The sequence below is a fragment of the Etheostoma spectabile genome, chromosome 3, assembly GCF_008692095.1.
Source record: "Etheostoma spectabile isolate EspeVRDwgs_2016 chromosome 3, UIUC_Espe_1.0, whole genome shotgun sequence".
Classification (NCBI taxonomy): Eukaryota; Metazoa; Chordata; class Actinopteri; order Perciformes; family Percidae; genus Etheostoma; species Etheostoma spectabile.
Genome location: NC_045735.1, coordinates 11,395,036 through 11,412,851, shown reverse-complemented (window position 1 = coordinate 11,412,851; position 17,816 = coordinate 11,395,036). Strand labels below are relative to the sequence as shown.

General features: G+C 39.4%; 2 protein-coding genes across 4 annotated transcripts in view; one reads left to right on the top strand and one right to left on the bottom strand.

Moving 5' to 3' along the window:
* Positions 1 to 1,728, top strand: part of ssr3 (signal sequence receptor, gamma) — a 3,319-nt gene extending 1,591 nt beyond the window's left edge. Inside the window, exons 4-5 of the mRNA XM_032508488.1 lie at positions 1,128 to 1,259; positions 1,438 to 1,728. Of these exons, the coding sequence (XP_032364379.1) occupies positions 1,128 to 1,259; positions 1,438 to 1,504 (199 nt within the window). The 3' untranslated portion in view covers positions 1,505 to 1,728. The remainder of the gene's footprint in view (positions 1 to 1,127; positions 1,260 to 1,437) is intronic.
* Positions 1,729 to 1,846: 118 nt separating this feature from the next.
* kcnab1a (potassium voltage-gated channel subfamily A regulatory beta subunit 1a) overlaps positions 1,847 to 17,816 on the bottom strand; it is a 113,169-nt gene continuing 97,199 nt past the window's right edge. For all 3 annotated transcript variants that reach the window (XM_032508468.1, XM_032508474.1, XM_032508478.1), the window contains exons 4-14: positions 15,075 to 15,154; positions 13,971 to 14,015; positions 13,669 to 13,713; positions 11,760 to 11,803; positions 11,396 to 11,482; positions 9,615 to 9,700; positions 8,497 to 8,617; positions 8,116 to 8,210; positions 6,477 to 6,597; positions 5,898 to 5,986; positions 1,847 to 5,639 (exon numbers count right to left, since the gene is read on the bottom strand). In XM_032508468.1, the coding sequence (XP_032364359.1) occupies positions 5,550 to 5,639; positions 5,898 to 5,986; positions 6,477 to 6,597; positions 8,116 to 8,210; positions 8,497 to 8,617; positions 9,615 to 9,700; positions 11,396 to 11,482; positions 11,760 to 11,803; positions 13,669 to 13,713; positions 13,971 to 14,015; positions 15,075 to 15,154 (903 nt within the window). In that variant the 3' untranslated portion in view covers positions 1,847 to 5,549. The remainder of the gene's footprint in view (positions 5,640 to 5,897; positions 5,987 to 6,476; positions 6,598 to 8,115; positions 8,211 to 8,496; positions 8,618 to 9,614; positions 9,701 to 11,395; positions 11,483 to 11,759; positions 11,804 to 13,668; positions 13,714 to 13,970; positions 14,016 to 15,074; positions 15,155 to 17,816) is intronic.

Here is a 17,816-nt window from a genome sequence, read left to right as displayed (position 1 = left end):
GATTTTTAAAGCCCATAGCAAATCATAAAGGCCACTAATAATCATCATCTTTTGAAAAAGAAACAACATATGGCAAACATGCCAGTTTTCTTAGACATGGGTTAACATTTAAGAGCACCATATTTTGACGGTTTCAGAATAAAAGCCTGTTAATTCTGTGAAAGTGAAGGGTTCTCTGCAGTTCCCAGTACATGACTTTCAAAGTCGCCAGTTTGCTGAACTATCCACACAACACAACTTGTCTCCTTTGCGCACTACCTGACTAACCGGCGACGGTTAGTCACACACTACTAGATCTTTTACTTGGAGGAGTCCCCCAGTCTAGTCTCAAAACTACGTTTTTGTCACGAAAACAAACGCGAGAAGTGACATGGTAGAATACAAGAATAAAAGTTACAGTGCAGTGTAAGAAATTAACAATTACTTGATTAAAATAAAGAGCAGCATCAAAGAAGTATTTGTTTAAAAGAACAGAGTTGCAGTTGACCTGCAGTTTTCTGGGAGTTTGACTCTAGGGACAGACAGCCGACCTGAGAGGTCTGGATGGTTGATAATGTAGCAACAGATCAGAAATAGTTTTTCCCCTAAACCATTCAGTGCTTTATAAAACCAACAGCAGCATTTTGAAATCAAAAAATAGATCAGACTAAGTGCTTTTAGGGGGGTGCTGTCTTTGGCACACGTGGTCACAAAGTTATAGTTTCCACACGACTACTTTTTGTAGCCAGTTTGCTCTGCAACAACAACAACAACAACAACTTTGGTCTGTGTTGCAAATGCAAGACATCCAGTAAAGTACAGGTGAACCCTCTCCCTGGTTTCCCCTCAGCCCTTGCCTTGCCCTGTTCTTTCATTGGCTGTAGCTCCTTGGCAGAGTTCCCGACAGCTATGGATATTTAGCCTGCTAGGTAACTGAAAAGAAACAGTTCACACATTGTGCTTGATCACGTGTACGCGAGCGCCTAGCCAATGCCGATTTTACTCAGATATCAGGCTTTTGTTGGGGAGCTCCAAAAGCTGTAAGCAAGCGGAACACCAAGGCTAAAGTTCTGTAGTGGGCGCTTGCCATAAGACGCGTACTGTGCTGTATGTTTACATGACCATGGAGGTTTTTTCTGTTTGTCTAGGATACTGTGGAAGAAGAATGAGGTCGCCGACTACGAGGCCACCACCTTCTCCATCTTCTATAACAATACACTCTTTCTGGTGCTCGTCATCATCGCCTCCTTCTTTTTGCTCAAGAACTTCAACCCCACCGTGTATCCTTTGATCACATTGTACGTCGTCAGTACAGATAACTTTTGGGATCAATCAAGTTTAACATACTATTTATCAGTCATCAAATGCTCATCTTTATATATAAGCTGGACACATTTAGCATGTTGTCACTATCAATCTGTCGATGCTTGTTTTTGCCTTAACTCGTTATTTTTCCAGCAACTACATTCTGTCCATCAGTGCCTCCTCAGGGCTCATTGCTCTGCTGTCCACAGGCTCAAAGTAAAGGAGGAAGAAAAGGGGAACACAAGCTGGAGGGGTGGGATTGGGGCGGAAGTGGGTTAAAGATGGGTATACACTATTTTGTTTTTCACTTGTTAGGAATGGAGTTTAAGGGACTGAAATGTCACGTTTCAACTTCATGAAATTCATGATCAAATGTCTGGAGGGTGTTTCTCCAGGTCTGTCTTCTGTTTTTTCTAACAAATAAAGCAACCAGGTATACTAGTCGTGTTTTAATCGGATAGACGTCTGTCTGTCATTTAGAGCTCTTTTAGAATATGCTATAAGCAATTTTAAGAATATAAAAATATCTGTTATATGGTTAGGAGACAAAAGCAAGACACTGTTTCCATTGGCAATGCATTTATTTAGAATCACACTTTCATACAGACTATTTACAGAGAAACTACTGTTCAGGAGAGAAAGGAGACACTGATGCTTTGCATGTCACCTTAACAAAAAGAGAACCAAACTGGATGTCAAATTCCTTTCCATCCACAAATATACATGTTGTAGAAAACACACCTTACCTGATATTTTATGAGAAATGATCTAGGTTGGTTTCATATGTTAAAGGTTATGTGTAACATTGCAAAAATGTTCATGTTATATAAATAAGAGTTGAGTTTAGCCACAGATCGTTTCTAGCTCATCTCCATTTCCAAGAGCGTAAACTTGTTGAACAAGTAACTATTCTTTCAGACACTGATACATTTAGGGTAGTTCCCCTACAAATATCACTATTAATGCATTACTTTACATTTCATTGATACCCACAGCAATGTTGTATTACTTGCTAGCTCTCAAAGACTTGGTGCCCTTTTCTTAAGACAAACTGATGCTTCATGAAGCAAATGGCTGGTTGAAGGAGAAGATTAAAAATACGACAAATCACTTTTACCTCTCTGACTTAACTGTTCTTGTAAGATTATTTTTGGGGAAACAGCCTAAATAGAGGCTAAGATGGAACAAAGCCATTGCCATACACAAATCTTTAGCGTAAGACGGATGACAATTCCAGGAATCGTTTACTTCATTTCAAGTCAATTTTACAAAAGTTACCTCTACACAAACTTTTGTGTACACAACTGCTTTGTTTTTAAAGGCTTTTGTCCTAATTAGGTTATATTTAATGCATACTGTAGATTAGGCAATGTAATAATATAGGAATCTGCATACATCTTGTTCTATTCTCACTTTGTAGGACACGATTTAACAACTGGTAATGTAAGACCTCCTAGATTGTGGGACTCAAGTGAAGGCACTCTGCCGGGTGGAGGAGTCTCCACACGCAGGCCGTGATCCAACATGGTCACTGACTGGAACTGAGAGACAGTTTATTGACTTGCAACCAAACTAAACATATGTTTTGGCACACATATTGCCACTAAGAGTTAAAGTAAAGGGAATTACACTGATCTGACCTTAAAGGAGACTTAAATAGATTTCCTGGATGTTTTTTTGTTAGCAAACTGCTCGTCATTTGCATTAAAATGAGGCTTAAGAGGTCTGTTCTTCTTTGTAACACCAGGTCAATGCTAATAGCCATAGGGAAGTCTATTTTTGGCCTGGTCTTTTTTTTATCCCAAAGGCCAGAAAATTAAACTGTCAGCCAAACACTGCTTATTGATGCTTCATTGTCATGTGTGTAACAGCATTTCTGGCAAAGGACTACATGGGCAGAAATTTCCTTTGATTAAAATCTGGAGGGTGTTTGTGCTACAAGTCAACAAATGTACATCAAGGACAAGGCAGTGACTTAACTGGAACCTGGCCAACATTACTGCTGATCTCTGTGATGGCTTGTTTTCCAGATAAAAAGAAAAAAGAAGATAAAAATCAGAAAACAACGCATGAAGGTGACATGAACTGTGAGAGCTCAGCTGCCTGGTCAGAGATAATGATTCAGGGTCAATGCTTAAGTTTGAACAGAAGCTCATTACTTACAGAAGGTCCTTCTTTAAATAATGCCATTTTTAACACTGCAACACATAATCTGACTTCACGATGCAAAAACAAAGAAAATTTACCATTACTCTTTATAAATACTTATGTGAAATATTCTTCAGGAGCCAGCAATATATTCTGTGACAGTGTGAAGTCGGCCTGGAGGAGAATGGGATGAAGAGTGACTCAAACACTCCAACTGATGCAGTGATTCTATAGAGGAGCAACAAAATAACTATTTACATACAACACCTCTATTTACTTATTTATATATTAGCCATACAGTACTGTAAAGTCTGAATTTGCACAAGAGGCTTCTTCGTGGTTTTGTTTATGTTACAAGGTATGCCTTAACATTTTATGTACATGTTACTTTCCCATAGTTCTCAAAACAATATCTCAAAATGTCAAAATAACTACTCTAGAATAAATACTGTAATGTTTTCCACATCTCTTGCCTATATGTCTCTTTGGGCCATTAACAAGCAATTTGTGACCAGCAAAGAGGCATCATTTTATTACATAGATAAATGCTTAAGTCCTTTTCTGCGAGGTTCATTGAGGCAATCAGCAATGCAGGTTCAGTTCACAAACCGAAAGGGAGTCAAATGTCTCCATAATAAATGCAAACTGAGTAGTTGTCCAATGCTTTTGCTAAGTGTTATTTCTCTCTTCTATTACCTCCTGAAGCAGAGCAGCAGTTCCTGAAAAAGACCACACAGGGGCAACATGCTTCACTCTCTCCCTGAAAGGCCCAATCCCAATGACACTGATGCTCCAGGATCCTTTGCTTGACAGGCGGTCACTGACAAACAGTAGACAAGCTTGCAGTATTTCTGATCCAACTCCTTTCTGTTGATTCCTTATGTGCTTTGTAGAAAAGGGAAGGGAGGCACACTATAGCTGGAGAAACATGCACCTGCACTCAGGATTTCCAGCCTATCATATCTACTGAATACTATTCTGTCCTAAACTAAATACAGGTTTGAGTACAAATGGTAGGTAGTTTGAAACTAATTCAAGATAATAGGGAACGGTTCACTGAGGCCTCATTCATAAAGCTTTTTTTTTAAAGAAGTATGAGCACTGTCATTGCTAAACCACACATTTCATGGGAAAATACATTTTATCCCTCGACTTGAGCCTCAGACACAAGAGGTGAGAGTATTGGGTTTATGGTAATTTTGTTTGCTGCACTGCATAGTAATTGAATGAAAGCACTGGCTAAATGACTGGCAATGTTCATGCAACTAAAGCTATGTTTCTTTATGTTTACTTTCTAGTAAGGAACATAACATGTACAGTTTAAGTCTAAGGTGTTTGTATTGATGTATTCAGCTTGTGGTACAGCATTTCTCCTGAATAAAATATGTGCTCAGTATGAATTTTGTTCTCAAATTAAATTACTTGTGGGTGGAAGTCTGGACATTTGAGAGGAAGGCTTGAGACCAGAGGGTCTGAGTCATCGACAGGATGTGGGTTGGAAAAGTGAACAAGTGACATAACTGTTTTACTCAACAACTAATATCAAGGTGCCATTGAGCAAGGCACTTTCGAGTAACGAAATACTCCTGCAGTGCTTTTCCTACAGCACTGCTCAAATCTCAACTGTAAATGTGGGTGAAGGTGTATCACAAACAATTAGGAGCTGTTCTTGCCATCATGAAATACAATTAATTAATTAAATTAATTGTATTTCTTAATGTGGTCCCTGGGAGGAGTTGAACCAATATGCAGTGCTCTAGAACTGCATGGGCAAGACTAAGCTCTGCATAGTTATACTTGAATGGAGTGGCACTAAAAGGGTTAACATCTTGGTTCGGGGACGCAAAGTTTCGATTTACTCAGGTTGACTAAGTTGCTTTTGAGGCTGCAAAAAGCTGCGTTTGTTAAGCGTCTCTTGGCTGAGATGAACCGGGTACAGCTGATGTGAGCAGGACAATGCTGGGCTTAACAAGGCTGTCTGTTCCAGACTGAAGCTGGAGCTGAGTGGGGCCCAAGGAAAGAACCATGGACTTAAACATTGAACGTCCATGGTAGCAGTATGGTTAAGTAGGCAGGTGAGTAGGTAGGCTGACCTCTCAGGAGTCCACCAGCCTGGTCTAAGAGCGGTAGTCCTTCTTACTGTACGGTCTGTTGCCCAGGATGTGGTCAATTTCTGACACCACATGAGACGTCATCTTAGGAAGGACCTGGGCGAAAGAGAAAGAGAGAGAGAGCTAAAATGAATATGCTTGGCAGGAAGGAAGTGAGAAATACAGTGAAGCAAAAGGGAAGAAAAAAGTAAAGAAACCTGGATGTATAAAGACATTCAGATAAGGGAAGGCTTTTTGACAATACTACAATAATAACTGATCGAGCTGGAGGATAGTGTTACCATAGGTACTAAGCAAGCAGCAGACCCTAACACAGGTGAAAGCAGCCGTGTGCGTGTTTCTGCATGTTCCCACCTGTATGGCTCCAAGGTTCTCAGTGAGCTGTTCAGGGTTGGATGTTCCCAGAAGAACTGAGCTCACACCTTCATTTCTTAGACACCATGCTGGAGAGAAAGAGAGGTTGATATACACATGACGCCCACTTGATGGCGCACTGCTGCCTATTATTCTCTTATAACTTAAACGCTTTAAGTCTTTTCCTGTATTTGCTCTTCCTGGATGCATATAACAATTTATCAGAACGTAAAAATCCAAGGTTTTTGTTTTGTTTTAGTCCGTTTACTACAAACCATGAATACTGCATTACTGCCAGCCATTTTTCTAAAGTACACCACAGATTTTTACATGTTTGAATGCATTTACTAGCTCAGGCACTCCACTGGTGCAGAATAATTTAGCTGAAAGTACCAATTTACCACGTGTGTGGGTGGAGGACAAATCAAACCCACGAAGCAAATAAGCAAACACAGACATTGTGTAAAGGATGATACGAGTTTTGGTCTGGCCTCACATTAAAAAGGTTCCTGCCTGACTGCCGCTGTGTTTCCAAAGCCTTGCTTTCACAGTATTTGCTATAAGAAGGTGAAGTCTTACCCACAGCCAGTTGAGGCAGAGTGCAGACCAGCTTCTCTGCAATGTGGTTGAGCTCTTTCAGCTTGGCTTGTTGTTTCCTTCCATCCTCACTTACTATTTTCTCCTTCAACCACTGATACGACTGGTGGGAGCGAAGAGGGGATAGAGATTGATTGAGCGAGTGTGGAAGGGAAAGAGAGGTTATGAGAAAGATAGATTAGACAAAGGAACTAAAAGTAAAGAAATTTCAAAATCGGGCAAGGTACAAACGGAGGTGTATATAGGAGAGAGAAAGAATAAGTTAAATGATAAATGAAAGAAAAGTCAAAAGATGAACTATGTGCTATCAATATAAAATAGTGAAATAACTTAGGGGCTAAAGACATGACATCATTTATTATATTTATCAATAAAGACAGCTTGTATGTATCTGCTTCTTATACACATATACTACCAGAGCCACAGGGATATAGGCTGGGATGGATAACATGACCCAACGGTTTCTTTAAGCATTACAGTATGGTTTAATGAAGGTGAAACACTTCAAGTAAACAGTTCATAGGTCAACTACAGGGTAAAGTTCCTCTTTGTATTTGTTACAACTGTAAAATGCAGTAAAGAAGAATGCCACAAAATGACAAAATAATCAAAACATGATTCAAAATCATATCCAGTGTAACTCCACTAAATGTTCTAATATTGTCTCACGTTGTGTTGGACAATTGTCTGCCACAGGGACTCTGGTCCATGTGTTTGTTACACTTAGCTGCTGGATATTTTCCATTTTAATTCCACAGTTCATGCTTTGGCCTGGACCGTCACACCCGGCTGTTGTTTTTACTGTCCTCCTTTGCCCCACTGCACCTGCTGCTTGCTGTCACAGCCAACTTGTGTCATTGTGCAATGTGTTCATTCTTTAATGGGTCTTCTTGCATCAGTGATGAGCAAGACTGTTAATTGAATATTGTGTGTTGCTATGATAAGAAGTTTTCTCTTTTTAGACTGTTTACTTTGAAGGATTTTTAGAAGCCTGAAGGAGATGGAAACATCAAGCATTTGACTGGAAAAAAACATTTTGAAAGAACTAACTACTAATTTGTGCTTTTCTTTCATATGTAATTCCTCATTATCTATTCTCATTTCTTTCTATAACCGAATCACCCAAATTATTTTTTTCTTATAACAAGTGGAAAAATCTAAGGTTCTGTGAGAATTGTTTGAAGATATAAGTGTCTTTATTTTGAGCCAAGAAAAAAAACAGGCATCAACTTGATTTTAAGAATATAGAAATTATTCTCACTGCACTTGCAGAAGTTTTCACTTGTTTTAAGAACAAAATGATTTAGTCTCAAGCAAAAATTAGTTTGTAAAAAGGAGATTTTTGCAGTGATCTTGTGCCCAATATATTAATATATCTTGGGGACCACGGTCACGAACCATTATGACAGACAAAGCTGTCTAATGTGGTTCTATCTTAGGTAGCACTGAATATCTGTGCAGTCTTGGTAAATTAAAACTTAAAAGGACAGTTACCAAGGATTCCTAATGAAACTTGTCACACGTCTCATTATTTAATAGCCCTCCCTGACACTGACACAAATGGATCTTTAACAAGTTTAACAGTCAGAATGTGAAAAAAATCATGATGAAGCTTGCATACCTTCATGGAAGCCCTAGAAGATTCAGGAATGCCATTTTCATATTTTCCTGTGATTATGCCGCATGCCAGAGGTGACCATGTCATCGCCCCGACTCCTGTCACCATGGAAACCATATAGAGTTCAAGAGAAGGAAGGAAGAGGTGTGGGATAAATGTGTGAGAACTGTGCCAGGAAAGTGATATGAGAAGATAAAAAAAAAGAATAACGGCAACAGGGAATGAGCAAAGGAGAATGATGGTTTATTTATCTGTTTAATACTTTCATTTTACTCATCTATAATAAACAGAGCAAGCATGTTCTGACCGACGTTTTTGCTACCTTGTCCTGACACCAGACATTTTATAAATTGGCATTGATTACCACACACAAGGAATACTTGCCTATCTTGTGGTAAAGTTCAGGCAGTTGCACTTCTACTTTCTCCCTCTGGAAAAGATGATACTCTGCCTGCTCACACACTGGAGGGATCAGATTAAACTGTCTTGCCACCGAATATGCCTCCTAGAGATTAACAAAGGGGCGAGAATGAATGGATATGATGTTGGATCTCACTGCAGCATCATCCTTTCATGTAGTGTTTAATGTAATGCTGCAGGAACGCACTTGTTTTCTTTTTGGTGAGAATAAAATAGAATAAAAGGGATCATATTAGGCAAGAGAAGAAGTTAGGAGCCATAGTTGGGCATAGGTTAAATTCAAGAAAGAGATGGGAGGGTGTTAATCAGCTTGTGGGAGCGGGGCACAAATTCAAATGCAGGGCTCACAGTAAGTCATCCAATCAACATTCCATATCACAAGTCTCCGAGGCACCATATTCAAATTTACTTCTATTTCGTCTTATCTGGATTTCCATTTGTCCTTCAAGAACACATGCCAGAGGAAACACACATAAATATGTTGGGCTTGTTACTTTTTCAAACACTCCCCACACTTTTATTTTTTGTAGGTCTCCTGCTGTGAAAGAGGAGGGAATCTACTCAGCGTAACACAAGGATAATGTCGATGCAATCTCTTCACTTACAAATTACATGTTGCCCTTCTGTGCTGCAACCCATGAAATGGGCCTTGAGCCCGTGTGTGCATGTACAGCGTGTGTATATGTGTGTACTGTACTGCTGCCTTGTCACGTACACTGACAAGACACATTTACACCCCCCCCCCTCCCCTTCATTATTGATGCTATCTAAATTACACAGCTTTCATCTGGGCTTGTGTTCTACAAAGGTATCTGCTCCACTTTGCCGTGATTACAGAGAGAGGATGTCAACACACTGCGCTGTTCTCAGAAGGCGAGGGAGAGGGGAGAATGGATGTTAGGTCCTTGAATGTCACTTTAGGCATGTGTTCATTTCATTACCCTCTGCTGTGGCTTCATACCCCCCATATAAATTAATGTAGCGAGAGGTGAAACGGGAAGTAGACAGGAAGAGGAAACAGATGGAGGAAACCACTGGGCCTAGGAAAACCTGTACGCTCCTAAAAGCTCCGTGCTGCTTACCATAATCTCCATGGCCGTCCACCGAGACGTCCCCCAGTACATTGCCATGCCTTGGTTGATGACATAGGTCATGGCCCGAACAATCTCTGTAGAAAAATACACATGCCCACATCGCATCAGTCAGTTGGATTAACAGGAAACATTTATTGATTGATTCCACCCTGTACATCGCAGACAGTTACATGCTCCTCTCACCACATTCAGTTCTGTACCCTAAAAATAAACACGTTCAAAATGTATTCAAAGAAAATGTTCCTGAGACTCCAAAGAGCCACAAAGGGAAAACCTTGTTGTGTTCAAAGACAAAAACATGTTTCAGCATGTTTCCCTATTCTTTTGAAGACTGTGGCAGGACTCTTGTATTTCAAGGGTAAAACAACAATGTATAATCAAGAAAACTTGACTTTTCGTATTCTCTTCAATTTGCTAAATGATAATTTACATATTTATAAAAGAGAGAGAGAAGAAGATGGAGTGCAAAACAAGTTTGAGGAAGCAATAGATGTAAAAGGAATTAAATAGGAAATGAACAGTGAGGGCAGATGGTGGGCAAAAGTAGGCTTGAGTTTGCAGGACAGTAGAAATCCATAAAGAAGCAAGAACAAAGTATAAAATCAAGGTGTGTATCATATCTTACACTGCAACACTAAATTATGAAAACAGAGCTTCCACATTATCAGTTTTCTTAGACATAATTCCTGGCAATATTGCTTAAGTTTAATGAGCTTTCACACTAGCAATCATATACAAACTGTCATATCAAAGTTAAAACATAAACCCTTATTCACAATTTAGATAAATTAAAGTTTTCTAGAAAGTCATGTTGAGCTAAATTGCATACATTTTAAAAGTCCCACTGAAGGACATACATTCTTATAAAAACAAGTGCAAATACAAATAACTAATTAACATGCAACTTCCTAATTGATTAGTTGTGAGCACTAATTAAGTATTGAGTGAAAAGCCACAATTAATGGGCTTTACCTGTAGAATCCAATAGTACACAATCAATTTATGATGTCTAATGAGGAACCAATACATTAGTAATATGCAGGTCAATAAGCAACTTCTTGGTAATGAATTATATAGGACTGCCTGCCCATCTTTACTGAAGATCACTTAGACATCTAGTTCATTAGAACAGAGACGCAAAACAACTTTAACACCACCAGTTAATCTGTCTTTCATCCTCAACACACGGAGGATAAAACATTCAAACATTGTGTTTCAAGCCAAGACATGGGGGGATTTATTACTTTGGTATTTTCTGACCCTCTAATTTCTCTTACAAGGACATATATGCCCTCTAGCCAGTGAATACTCCATCATCAACTGCTGTCACCAGTCCCCTAACAAAATCCACATCAATCCTGAAAGTTGAAAAACTGGTGATATTTGCAAGACATGAACACACACTAGAAATCTACAGTATTTAAACAGTCTATTTGGATATAAAAAATGTATATGTTCAAGAGTCTAACTCTTCATAAGTGTAACACTCTTAAACTGAGCAAACTTTAGAGACATCACGACTCAAGTCACTCAAAACCTAATCAAAAACTGTAAAAGTATTCTGCTGCAAAACAGCAAGGGCAGTATCCCAAATCATAAGCGCCAAAACAAACAAAATTAACTCTGACACTCTGAGGACAAATGATAGAGAAGCAAACAACTCTAGTAAAACACTGAGAAGCATCACTACCTGTTGCTCAACATCATTAATGACACTCGCTGGGATTGGTTTCTTAGGTTGAAAATTGAATGTTGATTGGCTGACTTACCCTCCATGGGAGTGTTGCTGTCAGGGCGGTTGGCAAAAACTACATCTACATATTCCAACTGCATCCTTTGTAGAGAGCCTTTTAGACCTGAGAGACAGAGGGATGCAAAGGTTGAGATAGTGGAGGTTGATTGAATTGACACAATGAAGCACTGTATAGTGGAAAAAAGAACATGCATTTAGGGTTTGTTGAGAGAGAAAAACTAAACATCTTAAGTTGTTGTTTTGTTCATCTTGTGTGTTGCGTGTGTGTGTGTGTGTGTTGCGTGTGTGTGTGTGTGTGTGTGTGTGTGTGTGTGCGTGTGTGTGTGTGTGCGTGTGCGTGTGTGTTTGTGTGTGTCAGTGTGTGTGTTTGCATGCCTTGCCTTCAATAATGTGTTTCCTGGACAGTCCTCTTTCCGTCTCCGCTCTGATGGGACAAACAAACCAGTGATAAGCTAACACTGTCAATCTTTTTCATTTATTCATTCATTTTTGGGTTTCGGGCCAATGTTTTACTGGATGTGTACTTTTTATCCCACAGCTGTAAAAAGAGTTAGTTCTTATGTGCTCTTGTCACCTACTTCTGCAAAGTGTCATGTAACAATGTAAATGACTGAATAGACATTATGAGTGGCTATATGAACCATTTTATGTTGCTGTGTTTATGGCTGTCAGTGCATTCAAATAGTTTCCATATTATCAGAAATTTCTGGTGCTTTCAACTGTTCAGCCTTGTAATGCATTTAAACTGTGGAGGAGAGAGGTGGAAGGGCTTGATGGAATGCTTAGGAATAACTTTACCCTTATCACCAGACCCAGTTGGACAGTCTCCGCCAAAGGAGGGAGGAAGGGAGTGAGTGAGTGAGTGAGTGAGTGAGTGAGTGAGTGAGTGAGTCTCTCTTTTGAGTCTCTTCTATCTCTCTTTTCCAGATTTAGCTAAGTAATTGGTTATCCAGTTGGTCATTAAAGTGGTTAAAGTATGTGACATGATGTTGCTCAGGTTGTTACAGAGAAAAACGTTAGTGTTGGGAGGCTAAACTATTTTTGTATTTGAAATAGAGCTACATAAACTACATGCTGAATGTAACAAGAAATATAAGGACATAAATTTGTGTAATTTTTTAGGATATATGTGGGATGATTTTGATCATTATCAAGAGATTTGAGAACTAGTTTATTGTCATTTTTGTGTGACTGAAATACTTTTAGCAACACTCTCCTCTGACATGTGATATGATGACTATATGTGAATGTTTTGATTATTGTGACTGTGGGTGATGACTGATTTTGTTATGGTTTCGGTATTTTGCTTTGTTTTCTGTTCTGTTCTGGTATTTTGGTTCTGTCTCCTTATGATTGTTTAATTTTTGGTCTTGTTTTGTATTATGTTCTATTTCCTGTTTTATTGTGATAGTCTGGTTTATGTGCTGTCTTGTCTAGTTTTACTTCCTGCATTTTCCCGCCCTTGCGATTGCCTGATGTTTCTCACCTGTTTCCCAGTCCTTGTGTCACCTGCCTTGTTTCCCTCTGTATTTAGTCTTTGTCTTCCCCTTGTCCTTTGTCAGATCATTTTGTGTTTGTTCTAGTGAGTTTGATTGTAGCATGTCCCTGCGTCAGCGTGCTGTGTGTTTCCCAGCCTGTTCTCTATTTATTTCCTTGGTTCCTGTTCTTCTTGTTTCCTCGTTTTTTTGGATAAATAAATGGTCTGCCTGCCAGTCCACAATTCCCTGAATTGTAGCAGATTCGTCTTTATGTGTTGTATGTATTGTATGTGATTTGTTCTTTGGTCTGTCTTGTAACAGATCTTGATCTAAATGAGACTTCCCAAATAAATAAAACTTAAGGCAGAATGAGTCAGATTCTTTTTGGTTGCAGTTTGTGAACAACAAAATTGGCCTCTCCTTCCTGGCTGAATGAGGGCTACGGTGCTCGTCAGCGGGTAAAAGTCAGATTAACTTTAGTTTTGGAACAAGCTTTTTGTCTGCCTGGCGTTTCGCCTCGCTATACAGTATTTGCATTTTGTTGGTGCTGTGTCCGCCATTGTCGTAGCTCTCTCTTGGATGCATGCTTAAGATCTGTCACCACGCTGTACGGTTTTATAGAGGTTGACACCCAGAAATGTCCTGAACGGTCTCTGCAGATGCAGACATTGCCATGCACTTCTAGTGGGTCAGTAGTGATGATTGAGAGGGATTATTTTTCTATACATTGTTTTTTTTACGGAAATCCTACTCATTGTGTCTCTGACCTGTCATCAGGCATGGAAATGACAACAGAGAGTTTCTTACTTACTTTCCTCCCCAGTATAGTTTAGTTGTAATCACCAAACTGGATCGCCTGAAAAAGTGCAGAGAAAGATGGAGCAGAATGAGTGATACAAAATGAATTGTCCATTCTCTTAGTTTCTTTGTTACCACATCTGGTGCCATCATGGATGCATTGATTCCTGACTCATTCCGATCCTCTTTGTCTTTCATACATGCCTCACACACACTACTTGCGCCCCTTGCAATGTGCAACACGTCGTCCTTCTCCATCTTTCTCTCTCGCAACAAAAGTGATGAAGCAATAACACATATTGATGTCATCATTACCTCCAGCATTTCTTCTTGATAATGTTTCCGAGAATGATTTCAGCCCTGCAAGGCAATACAAATGAGGTGGCATTATTAGTTTGGAGTGTGAATTCATGAACACTCCCTCTAACATATCAACTCCAAAATTTATTGTCAACAAACTAAAAAAAAAACTCCCCTGTGCATTGAAAAGAAGGCAAACCACTTTGTTCATAAACAGGCAGTTGAATGGTGCACTCAAAAAGTCTTAAAAACTTTTTAAACAAAGTGTCATCTGAAAGTGATAATTTGTTTGATATGATTTGTGTTTTGTTATTTTTATTAATCTATTCGAGTAAATTACGTTACAGCTAAAGAAAAATCACTCCTTAGTGGTCCTAAGAGGTTAAAAGAAGACAGTAAAAAGATTAGTTGATCATTTTCTTATTGTCACTGTATTTTTCCAAAATGTAAACTTGTTGAATGCCAAGACAATAATGAAAATCTTCTCATTTGCCCTGATCATGCTTAGATAAGCTAGAAAGGTGTTCTGCAGGATTTTCGTCATGTTTGCATCAGACTCAGACTGTTTAAAGAAATAATAAATATCTGATTCTGCAAATGAGGTCACAGTGTAAGCCTTTCAAAGCTGTAATGCACTTTGTTCTAACACAAAAATCCAAAACATTCCTAAAGTCCTAAAGATTAACCTAAGATTCTGCATGAATATTAATATTTTACGTTTTCCCTTCATATTCAAACATTATCCAAAGGCGCAGGCTCAGGTTACCTCCAGCAAAGAGCCACAATAACATAATAATCAATAATAATAATTCCAGCATCACATTAACAGCAGTGATTCTCATTTCGTCCAAGTGAATTTACCCATCCCGTCTCAAATATATGGCATGTGGAAACCTTTTCTAAGGTCATGAATAATTGTAAATTGCATGACACTTGTTTATCGGTTCAATAAATGAGTGGAACATGCAAGACTCTGCATGTATGAAACCTTCCAGCTAAACACAAATGATTTAAAACACTTTGTGGAGACACGCCACATATCTGCACCCGACTACACCAAATTATGAATAGGTTGTTATGAGATCAACCAAACTGCAATCAGGTTTGCTCGACACCCACCTGCCGCCTGCGTAGACCTCAGCTGTGTCGAACAGGTTGACTCCACTCTCGTAGGCAATAGTCATTAACTGCTCTGCAACCTGGCAAGAGGTCACGACACACACAACATGTTTTAATAAAATTTCATTGCTGACACATTTCAGCCTGAGATCTTCCTCAGAGCATGAGTCTTGTTTAACTGTAAGATTCATATATACACACGACAATCAAGACAGTGACTTCATTAAATCCAACAGAACAGACCAACATGGGGGGGGGGGGTCAAACTCCCAAATAGCCACAAGAGGCAAGCAAAGGGACAGTAGACCAAACAACTTGAATAATGCACAACCAGGAATACAGCCACTGTGTCATTCATCAAGAAATTCATCAAACATCTAAAATATTATGAGAATGGTTTAAAAACTGGGATTAACAGCTGCTATAATTTTGAGGTTAAGCACCCAGTTAGTTTCTGTCTCTGGAAAGCACAATTCAGGTCTTCTGTTTTACCCAACCTTTCTGCAGAACACAAATAATTTACACACCAATGCAATGCACTGTTCTATTCAGTATATAGTCAGCCAGCTGAAGTGGAATGGATTATTGTGTGAAAGCAGAATATGTACAGAGTTGACCTCGCCACTCCTCACAAGGACACACTAAAGTCAGGGATTGAATCATGTTACTACCTTCTGCCATGGTGGAACTAAAGTTTCCAGTATATTATGTCAGAACAGCTTGTTGGACAGTCAAATATCTTTGGAAACTAGTTCTGATCGAGCATAGCCCTGATAGCCCTCAGGTGGCTGTCCTGGGTGGAGGTGGGGCTCATGGAATGCTATTTAACATTGCAGCAGACATGGCAGAGCCAAAGAGTGAGTTGAGCACAAAGGCTCAACACCAATGCCCTATTGCAAAAGATGTGCTGTTGTATATGCTGCAGCATACTCATACAGGACATACACTACTGTGGTCTCAACTAACGTGCCTGAATTCACACACTCAAACAGAGCTTGTACTGTAAATCTGAAAAATGAATGAACTTCATGATGTATCGTGGTGCCATCTCATTCCTCTTTAGTTAATAAGTGCTCATGCTTTATATAAGTGTGTGTGTGTGTGTGTGTGTGTGTGTGTGTGTGTGTGTGTGTGTGTGTATGAGAGTGAATGGCATATGTGCAAATATTCCTCCATATCTTTGCAGACATGGTGACTATAAATCATCAGACCGAGATCCAATTTCCCTGTGATGCATTTTATTACATGGGGACTTTGAATTTGCCATCATCTCCCCTATGAGTTATGTGTACGCATGAGTTGAGTTTGTGAACATGTGCTGAGAGAATAGTGTGTTTGCACACGTGGTGCTTGTGTTTACATGTGTGCATGAAATTCGTCTGTCTGTCTGTCTGTCTGTCTGTTTCAGCGGTGGCACACTGTGGGGGTGTTGTTTCAAGAAAAACAATATGATCTCTTTTCTGAGAGGCTTTCTCCACCTTCTCTCTGCATCCAGCACAGACTGGGCAACAGTACAAGCCTATCTGTAATAACGATACAATAATAATAGCCTTTATTTAATTAGGGTCTTAGAGATAGTGGTTTGGTGGACACAATGAAAGTACAGGAATAAAGCAAGACAATGTAACTTCTTATAATAAGAATTTAGATTGATGTAATGAAACAACGGCAGAGAAGAATTATGTGATAAAAACAATTAAATAAAGACAGAATAAATGATAATAAAAACATACCAAAGTAAAAGCACATCACAAATCAATTAAATGGGTTTTAAAAAGTGAAAGCAAAAAGACTGCTTCCTTGTGGGGTATGTGAAAGAATGATACTTTAATGTTTCCCAGTTTAGTATAGCTAGTACTATACCCAGTATATCTCAACATTCCTATTAGGGGTGATCCGAGTACTCGGCTGAAACGTGTATCCGGTACGGATAAAGCACTTTTGCCGAGAGACAAGTATATCGAGTAATATGAGTCAATATCCGTGCTCGGATGATACAACTCCTCAACTGGCCGCGCAGCGTTCTGTGATAATCACAGCGCCCCCCGCCGACAAACCCGCTCGGATCAATCTTACACACCACACACACAAACACACACACACACACACCACACACACAACACACACACACACATACACACACACACACACACACACCACACACACACACACACACACACGAACATGGAGAAAATGCGCTTCTCTCTCTCTCCGTCAGTCAATCGGGTCTGCGGATCTGTTCCGTTAACGTTTAGGGTTTCTTCAGTTCAGGTTGTTTTTAACTTTGGTTTGTAGTCCTTACATAGTAACCGGTAGATTTCTGGTAAACGGGGTTCCGACATGCTGCTTGGTTTAAATGCAACTCCGTTGCGTCTCTACCATCGGAGATTTTTTTTCTGTCAGCTGCCCCCCGCCCCTCTGTGTTACACACACACAGACACACACACACAGACCACACACACACACACACACACACACACACACACACACACCACACACACACACACACACACACCCACACACACACACTTGTGTGGAAATTAAAGAAATTAAAAAAATAAAAAAGAACCAAAAACAAAAAAAAATCACACTGATCATAAAAAATAAAAAGTTTTAAAAAAATAAAGTTATATTGAGTATGAAAACTCTTGTTCATTACATTTTACATTCACTGTTGCAGAACATTCTGTATGTAGTTTGTTTGTTACCATGACAACACCATTGATCTGAAGCTCGATGCTG